The 8,935-nt window shown below is 37.9% G+C and overlaps 1 protein-coding gene across 2 annotated transcripts; it reads right to left on the bottom strand.

The window, feature by feature from the left end:
- Nucleotides 1-249: 249 nt before the first annotated feature.
- psmd11b (proteasome 26S subunit, non-ATPase 11b) lies at nucleotides 250-8,591 on the bottom strand. 2 transcript variants are annotated; one of them, XM_067487223.1, is made up of 13 exons: nucleotides 8,450-8,591; nucleotides 7,303-7,404; nucleotides 7,000-7,196; nucleotides 4,830-4,887; nucleotides 4,314-4,508; nucleotides 3,212-3,356; nucleotides 3,038-3,102; nucleotides 2,159-2,217; nucleotides 1,884-2,009; nucleotides 1,682-1,717; nucleotides 1,542-1,593; nucleotides 1,290-1,432; nucleotides 250-1,209 (listed from the first exon to the last, which is right to left on the bottom strand). In XM_067487223.1, the coding sequence occupies exons 1-12, from the start codon at nucleotides 8,538-8,540 to the stop codon at nucleotides 1,290-1,292; spliced, it is 1,269 nt and encodes a 422-aa protein (XP_067343324.1). In that variant the 5' UTR covers nucleotides 8,541-8,591; the 3' UTR covers nucleotides 250-1,209. The 2 variants fall into 2 exon arrangements, with proteins under 2 accessions (XP_067343324.1, XP_067343325.1); XM_067487224.1 differs by having other exon boundaries at nucleotides 250-1,204.
- Between the last annotated feature and the right edge of the window lie 344 nt (nucleotides 8,592-8,935).

Below are 8,935 nucleotides of genomic sequence, written 5' to 3'. Positions count from 1 at the left end.
GCAGGAAGAAGAGACTTGAGTGAATCGTGTATCTTGTTAACATATATTTCTGTGGACTACTCCGAAATATTTGGATCACTTGCCATTGATGTTTTCTAAGGACAATGTCAGACATACTTCCTCCATATTACTGTATACAATTTCTGGGACATTCTAATCAATAACTGCATTTCAAAACACTCTTTGCAACATAATACTCTGAGTTCTCTTGACTTCACATTTGTTTTTACAAGACTCAAGACAAAATCCTTAAAATACAAAATATTTATTTTTGAAAATGTATTTATAAGAGAAAACCAAAAAACCAAATTTAAACCATACAAATTGTTTGGTTACTAGCATACCACACTAGTGCTAGGAACTAACAATGGAGAATTGCTCACTCAGGGATGAATCACAGACGCTAAGAGGCAATATCCACCTCTGCCGTTTGATTTTATATCGCACCCAAACACTGAGGCAAACTCAAGCGCCAAAACAGTGGCACTAGTGGTGAAATGGCATCCTGTCTGTTCTAGTAACTTATTCAAGCAAAAGGGGCAGATATGTGGCAACCATTAAATTTTTCTTTTCAAACAACACAAAACAAAAAGAGTTTAATACATATCTGAAATACAGTGGGGTCTTAATTGTTGGCATTGATATGGTAAGGAAGAAATAATAATAAAAGCTAGAGGGAGCTGCATGACCCAAATTCAGAATCCCAAGGTGTATACCAACGTTCGCAAAACTGAACAGTGTGCTTCTGAAAGATATGAAGAAGAAAGGAGAAAGCCTCATGTCTGCTTCCACAATTGGTAGCAGAGTCCAAGGCTACAGAGGTCAATGTTGCACCTTTGAGGTTGCAGTGGAGTCAGTTTAAGGCCTGGTAAGCCCAACCTTGTAGCAGATATAAACATATATGTATTCTTAAACTTTTGTATCTTTTTTATTGTGGTTGTACAATATTCCCTGATGGCCTGATTTGGCCGCTGAGTGTTATACAGAATCCTGAAGAGATATCAAAATAAAAATGAGGAAAACACAAACGAGACAAGTGATGAAATTGTCCGTTGAAGGGAGAGGAGGGGGGAGTTTGATGGGAGGGGGATCCTGTTTGTTGCCGTTTGTGGGACTTCTTGTTGCTCTCCCTTTGTCCCTTTCTTAAAATATTAAACACGCTGGTCAAAGACACACAGTTCCTCCATCATACTGCCATGGGAATCTGCTCTGAGGAAGAAAAATAAAAAAATAAGCACAGAAGAAAATGCAAATAAACTATGCTTCTTATCTTACAAAAACAGTTTTACCTATGTCAGCTTCTTGGCTTTGTTGTAAAGGGAATCCACGACTTTGCTCATGTTCTGAATTGTTTCCAAGGCTGCGTCATATGTCTTATCCACTGGGGGCTCTTCAAATATGATCAAGACGCCTTCACCTTGGTCAAGGATTCCTGCAGCAGTACCATAAAATATGTATTACAGCACACTGAAGACTCTTGCTCTGCCAGTGCACTGCATGTGTCTGATATTTGTTTTTACTGGCAAAGACAATGCAGTTACCATGAAACTTTTTGTCCAGAATCATCTGTGATAATTTCCTCTCAACATCCCCCTGTTAAGAAGAGAATGGCAGATTAATAAAACCCACTTTTCATAGAAACAAAAAACACAAAAAACTAGATCAGTGCAAATGTATTTACCTTTGATAATTTGATTAGACTCGATATGTGTTCCATCTGAAAACAGGATCAGAAGATTGTCAAATAAATGTCAAAATAATGACTTCACAAAAAAACAAAAAACAAAATAATGCTGAGGTACGAAAAATGTAAAGATTTAGCACTAACAAATTTCTAGAAAGTTTCCTAAGGAGTGTAAACCTAGGCTCCAGTGGGTCCTTACCTGTACTCTGGAAAAGGGTTCAATGACTCGAATGAGGTTTTGTTCCAGCAGATTGTCATACAACTTGGCCAGATGAGTGTTAATAATTGGATCGTCCCTCAGTTCTGCTCTGTAATCTGTTAGGGCCTGGAAGATACAGAACTTTGTTTTCAAAAACTTCCAACTGTGAGGCAGTGTGGAAAAATACCAAACATCATCAAAATGCATTACATATCTGTATGGAAAAAAAAAAAAAACACTTACACAGACTTGATAGTCCCTGACAGGAGTCTTACCTTTTCAAAGTCTGCTAACGACCTGTTCTTGCAGGCCAGGGCAACACATTTCAGTGCATCTGTCTATATGGATAAAGACACAGAGAGACGACCCTGAAGAAAATTTCTATGCACCAAACATACATACAGGGTCCTTTTCATTTCAAATGGTCACAAATGAAGTAGACAGATTGTTTAAAAACATCAAAACTAAACACAGGTCATGTCATAAAATCCTAATATCAAGCACAAAAACATAATAAAGCTAAAAGCTTATTATAATTCTGGTCTTCCCAAGGAGAAAGGGAGACAGATGGCAGAGGTTAACTAAGGCAAGACAGGTCAGAAACACCTTTAACACTAAATACGGAACAATACAAGCAAAATCCAAACTTAAAACTAATTGTTCATCAAGCACTTATTTAGATCAAAAACCCGTCTCTGCTGACTGTTACTTTAAATGTCCTGAGAAACAGTTCTAAAAAAACAGTTGATCTTTGATATAACTAAAACAGGTAAATAAGCAGGTTCAATCAAAATTACTTTAAGGAGAAAATTACATATGATATCATGTAATATACTATGTGCTTGGATTGAGCCACTCTGCAAAAACCAACAAAAGTAAAAATGTAATTTCAGTGTGGACAAGTTAATGACTTTTGTTATTCACAAATTGTTTCAGAAGGTTTTTGTTTTGTTTGTTTTTACACACAACAGGAGCAGTGGGGAGCAGCTCTGGCCTTCCAAAGTGGTTTGTATTTAATTTAGGTCTAGTGATACGCATCACTGTTCAGGTCTCCTAACCAGACCTCCTGCGCAGCAGGAGCAATATTCAGGAAAATTCAAAACGCTTGATATTTGCCAAAAGTTAAAACATAACATGTCCAAATTGATTAGTACTTGCCTGTCTGCCGGTGTACCGCAAAGCCAACTTGCCACTGATCAGGGCTTGTACCTCCTCTGGTCTAATACAGAAAAGTTACAGAGAAATAAATGGATCACATATATTAATTTTATACTTTGTCATGATTACAAAGATATGAATGCAATAGCAGAGTTTTAAGCTCTACTCACAAATTGAGAACAATTTTGCACAGAAGCATGTATTTGAGTGCTGTGATGGCTCGTGGACTATCAATGGAGTCATAGCCTTCAAAAGCCTCATAGAAGTAGGAGTAGGCCGTCTTCCAGTCCTTCTCCTCTGCTGCATGGATGATCCCTGTAACAGAAATTACACAGCACAATAGTTACTACGTATGGCAAAGACCACCACGTCAAATTTTCTCCTCTTCAGACGCAGTTCAGCTCAGCTACTGAAGGCAGCAGTAGAGACACGATAACTGGAGCACAGGAACTAACTAAAAGATAGTGGGGGAAAGATACAAGGTAGAAGTGAAAGGTTCCGTGTGTGGCTGTGGAGGCACACGGGTTCTTACAGAGTTCTGTGGGTTCAGCCATACTTTGGGAAACGGGTTTAGCTATACTTTCAGAAACAAGTTCTGTGGGTTTAGTCATACTTTGAGATGCTTGTTTGATGAAACTGTTTGTGAGATTGCTGTACTTAAACTTCTACGTACAATTGGTCCGTCGTCGGCTAAGTTGAGAAGCAAATACAATAAATGTTCCATGTTCATCAAACAACGATCTCCGGAGTTGTACAGAATACATTCAATAATTTGAATAAAATAAAGAGGGCAGATTAAAACCCATTCGTAACGTGCGTGACACCATCAAATCTACACATAGATTTTAGGCTGGACGACTCACAGTGACAGCATGGACAGTAATAACAGATATGTCATACTTCTTTCTTTGCTCATTGCGGTATGGCAAAGGCAGTTTCCTCATCAATAGACCCAACAAAATAAACCTTTTCTACCATTGCCTTGAGAAAATCTCTACTTTGTTCTGGACCACAGGCAAGTCACATAGTCTATGAATAATTTGCAGGTGTTTTTTTATTTTCTCTACCAATAATAATAATAATAATAATAATAATAATAATAATAATAATAATAATAATAATAATAAGTAGTAACATAGTTCATAGTGTGACTGCTAAATTGTCAATTTCCTTTATGTAATAAATCATACTCCAGTGCTTCTCTATACAATAAAAGTTGAAACAATTTAACCAATGTAAGTTGTGGAAGTGAGAACAGCAAACAAATCTGACCTGACTGCATGTCCAGTGCTGCCTGGAGCTTTGGAGGACAGTAAATGGCGTTGGCGGTGGTTCTGGCTGAGGTGAGGGCAGCACGGGCCTTGGGCAGGTTACTGAGAGCATGGTACGTCTTACTTTCAAGCAGCTGAACCTCTACCAGTAGAGCTTTGTCATCCATCTTTTTTAGCTCCTGAAGCAACTGGGAACCTGAATGAATGGTAATAAGGTTGTGTATCATGCACATTAATTATTCCAGTGACTTTTTCCAACACTTTGTAAACAGCTAGGGAGAAAATGTAAGACTACAGTCCTGGTACGTGCTGTTATATCTTCTCTCTTCCTAATCAACTGCTTTATAAAGCCTTTGTTTAAATGCTACCATGGTCATATTAGATTAGTTGGTCTGACAGGCAAGTCAATTATCAATTTGTGGTTTTCCTGCATAACAGCATATAGTAATATCTGCCTATATGTAATCTTATTGATGTACGATGTACTGGAGGAAAACCATAGTTTCCAAGCACTCACCAAGTGCCAAGGCCTCCTGGTACCTTTTGGTGTCGAAATAGAGGGAGATGAGTCGTGCCTGAAAGAATAGACAAGCATAGAACACCTGTGTCAATCAATTGCTTCAGAAGAGGTGTATTAAGTAACACAGTCTCAACATAAATTTAAAAAATGGAATCTTAGCTTTCATGAATTGTGTCATTGTAATCTGTCTATTCATTCTCACTGCACTTCTGATCAAGAGATTATCTGAATGTTTACAGTTTTAGAATATGACTTAATCATATTTCTACAGTTCTACATTATTTTGCCACAATTTTTAATATCGGCCACATACAAGTGCCAATTATTGTAGTTGAAATGTAGCATCCTCAAACAGCACTACATTATTCTCTTATCTTTTCTATGAAAGGTTTAAGTTTGAAAAAAAAAAACTTTTGGTCTTTGTTTTTATGCGGGTGGGGAAAAGAAATGTTTAGCACAGTCGATTTACCTTCCATACTGTGAAAATATCTCAATTTAATTCTGCCTTTAAGAAAAATTCCCCCAATCGTTGCAGAAATACAAATATATTTATCCCTAACAGCAGTTCTTCAATAACGGGGTTTGAGGGTTGTTCTTTACTTTAGTATGTGGCGACTCCTGAGCTGATGATACACACAGTACTTTCTAAACAGAGTTTGTCATTTTTGTAACTTATGCCACATAGGTAATTTGACACAAGGCAAGCTGTGTCCTGTGGCACTCATCTCATCAGTCACTCATTTATACATACCAGTGTTAATACATAGTATACATCTACATTTTATATGGAAAACTAATACATCATCTTTTTCAATCATTACTGTGTACAGTATTACCAGCGTGCAACGTTTTCCACATTTTGTTGTGTTACAGCCATATTCCAAAATCTCAAGGATGAGCAATGGAAACAGGATGCACCAGAGATCAATTTTGAGTGTCATGGCAAAGGTTATGATTACTTATGTACATGTGATTATTTTTTTTATTTTGTTTTGTTTTTTTATTTAAGTTTGCAAAGATTTAAAACAAAGTTCTTTGTCAAAGTTCTTGTTGTTATGGAGTATGGTTTGTAGAACTTTGAGGAAAATAATCAATTTTGAAATACGGCTGTGACATAACAAAATGTGGAAGAAGTTCAGTGCTGGGAATACTTTCTGGATGAAATGCAATTGTAGCCACAAAGAGCATTTTGGCAGCTATATCAGGGTGATGTCATTATAGATAATACAGTAGAAATAGTGGATGAAACTCCGATTGTGTGTTTTTTTAAAAGAAGTTGCTTTACTATGTTCATCAAGCTTCTTATTTTTATTTTTGTTTTCACCAAAAGTAGATATTTCCACTTTTCACTGAAAATAAAACGCTCCAACATAATCTGTGAAATCACAGCGTCTTCCACGCTATGGATCCAAACACATTTTCAGCACAGACGCCATTTGTGTTTGGGGATATCACTTTTGCTTTTATTATCATAAGAGTCATAAAGGGCAGTTACTGAAAGCCAAGTAAGGTCGGGTGAGCGAACAAACATCATATAATCAACTCAAAAAGGGCCTGTTTTTTGACCTCTACAACCTCAATTGCACACATGGTTTTCTACAAGTTGTTATGGTAGATTTTTTTGGCTTATTAAGCTTTGCCTCTACAGCGTCATCAAACTCCTAACTAGCACCTCTTCAGAAGATCTCATCTGAAACCTCTCTACATTATGGTTATCCACATGTTTTCTGTTCTTATGTTGTACATGGCAGGAAGTAGGAAAATTTTGATCTACTGACCAGTGCTGTCAGTTCTTCAATTTTCTCTGTCGTTATCTCAACATTAACCTCCTCAAGCGTTACCACGGCTTTTGTTTATGTTGTGAAAAAGAAGAAGTTCTTAAGGAAGAAATGCTGTTGGTCGGCCAAGAATGATAAAAATAGAGTGGGGCCCCCCCTTGTGGAAGACCTTTTATTTCCTCTAGGAATACACAAAGTACTAAGTACTACAAAAGTATGTGAACAACAATACAATATGAACATGAATGATGCTGCTGTTTTCTAATGCTACGTATAAAAACAGCAAGATTTACCAACATCAATGATTGAACATTATATATGTTGTGAATAAAATTATATTTTGTGGGACTGTGCACTAACACCCAGAATATATTTGTAATCCTCCTTACCTCCAGAGCCTGTCGCAGGAAGGTCCTTTTCTCAGCCTTGGCCCACTCAATGCATTCAAGACACAGCTCTACCTCCTGTCCTGTTGCTGCCTCCATGTCAAGAAAGAGGTCTAGCAGAGAACGGACCAGCCGAGCTGCCTTTGCCTTACTGATAGAAATTAGGAAGGGCCTCACAAATTTCAACAGACCCCCTAACTCTGGAGATTCAGCATGGAAACATACCAAGAATTAGTTATATTATAGTATCTTATAAGTCAGGCAAGAAATAATAGGAGCATAGATCAAAGCCAAATTGTACAGTACCTGCAGCCTGTCCTGTCTTGGCCAGGAGTGACCCCAATTCCAGGATGCTCTGCTCTTTAACCCTGACAGCTTCCTCATCGTTCTCCTGAACATCTCTCCTCACTGTAAAGGAAGGTGACAGCTTAAAATTAGAATCCATCATTGAAATTCTAACCATCTGTGAAGAACCATAACGAGCCTACTTTACTTTCTCCTCACGTTTTCAGTGATCTTAATATTTTAAGAGCTTTATTGTCACATAATCCGTGTAACGAACAATATCCCAATATGACCTTAATAATATTCAACATTTAAATATAAGAAAAAATGTTCATTGTAGTTCATTTCTGTGTTGGGTTGACAAAAAAAAAAAAAAAACGAACCAGCCAAAGCTTAAAGATTAGCTACACGGATTTAAAATTTAAAAAAGCAGCCAATTGTCACGACTGTGATGCAACAACCAGTTTAATATATTACCTACATCATTTTGCTAGAATCACCTTCTTTATAACTAATAACTTTAACAATTTACCATTTCATAACAACTGAGAAACACCTGAGGGGACCGGTAAACAGCTAGGGGCCTGGTGAGACAAGGCGATTTTTGGACAGTGGAAGACCTGTTTACATTAATCCCATTTTCTATTTTTGCCCACGTACATATGCCCACACAAGAAAACCACGGCCAATTTCTCATCACACTGATGATGAAATTAGCACCAGCTCTGTTCACAGTCAGAAAGCTGCGTTTTTACATTGTTGACAAGACATGTTAGATGCTTTTGACAACAGGCTAATGACGTTAGCCACAGCATAACCCTGCTAACATGGAACACTCACTTTAAGCTAATGGTAGTTAGCTTGGAAATTACAGCCATAGACGCAAGGGCAGAAAACACAACTGTTCACTTAAACACACAGCATTAGTGGTCCCATTTCTTAAAATTTCCCCCTGCGGCCTGACGACAGCAGAGTGGCTAAGGAGCTAACTAGCTAACAACCACTAGCAGACACCGTTACCCACCGTTCAACAGTGAGTCAGCACCGGCTCTAGCTAGTGAACGCCACGGGCTAGCAAGCTAGCACCGCTACCTTCTACTGACTGAGAAATAAACTACTGTGGACGGAGGACTGGTGTTCATCTACAAATCCCGAACACAACACCTACCTATTGAATGGAGAATGTCGATAGAGGCGTTGCGGTCCGTGCTAATGAGAGACTGCGCTCTCTGAAACTCAACCACTGCTGCAGCCGCCATCTTCGTTATTCAAATGCTGCTTGAATGAAAATTACGTGCGGAGATTCTACGTTGCTACGCGTGGGTGACGTCAGCGCATCATTTGCATGTCGGGATTTAGAACATTAGGGAAATGTAGTCTTTTTGTAATGAAGGCCCTACACTGTAAACATTTCTCAGCATCCCATCTCTTACACGTTGAAGTTACATTGCGTTTTGTATCATTAATGTGTAATTTCCCTTTTCCTCCTTATACTAGAACAAAGCAGGTTTATACTAGCTGGAAACATTCATTCTCAATTAGACAAAGAATGAATTTGGACCTAATAATTGACTAAAATATAGTAAGGTAATAGCCATATGGAAAATTAACATAGGCAACACTTTTAAAGTGGCTCTGCAGAATATAACGTTTA

The sequence above is a fragment of the Channa argus genome, chromosome 20 (assembly GCF_033026475.1).
Source record: "Channa argus isolate prfri chromosome 20, Channa argus male v1.0, whole genome shotgun sequence".
NCBI classification, from domain to species: domain Eukaryota; kingdom Metazoa; phylum Chordata; class Actinopteri; order Anabantiformes; family Channidae; genus Channa; species Channa argus.
Note: the sequence above shows the minus strand (reverse complement) of the source record. Positions and strands in the feature narration are given on the sequence as shown.

Coding starts and splice junctions, on each gene's coding strand:
- psmd11b (XM_067487223.1), bottom strand. CDS start 8,540: ATGGCGGCTGCAGCAGTGGTTGAGTTTCAGAGAGCGCAGTCTCTCATT. Junction 4,888..6,999: donor TCCTGCGACAGGCTCTGGAG/GTAAGGAGGATT, acceptor CTATTCTTTCAG/GCACGACTCATCTCCCTCTA. Junction 1,718..1,883: donor AACCCTTTTCCAGAGTACAG/GTAAGGACCCAC, acceptor TCCTGTTTTCAG/ATGGAACACATATCGAGTCT.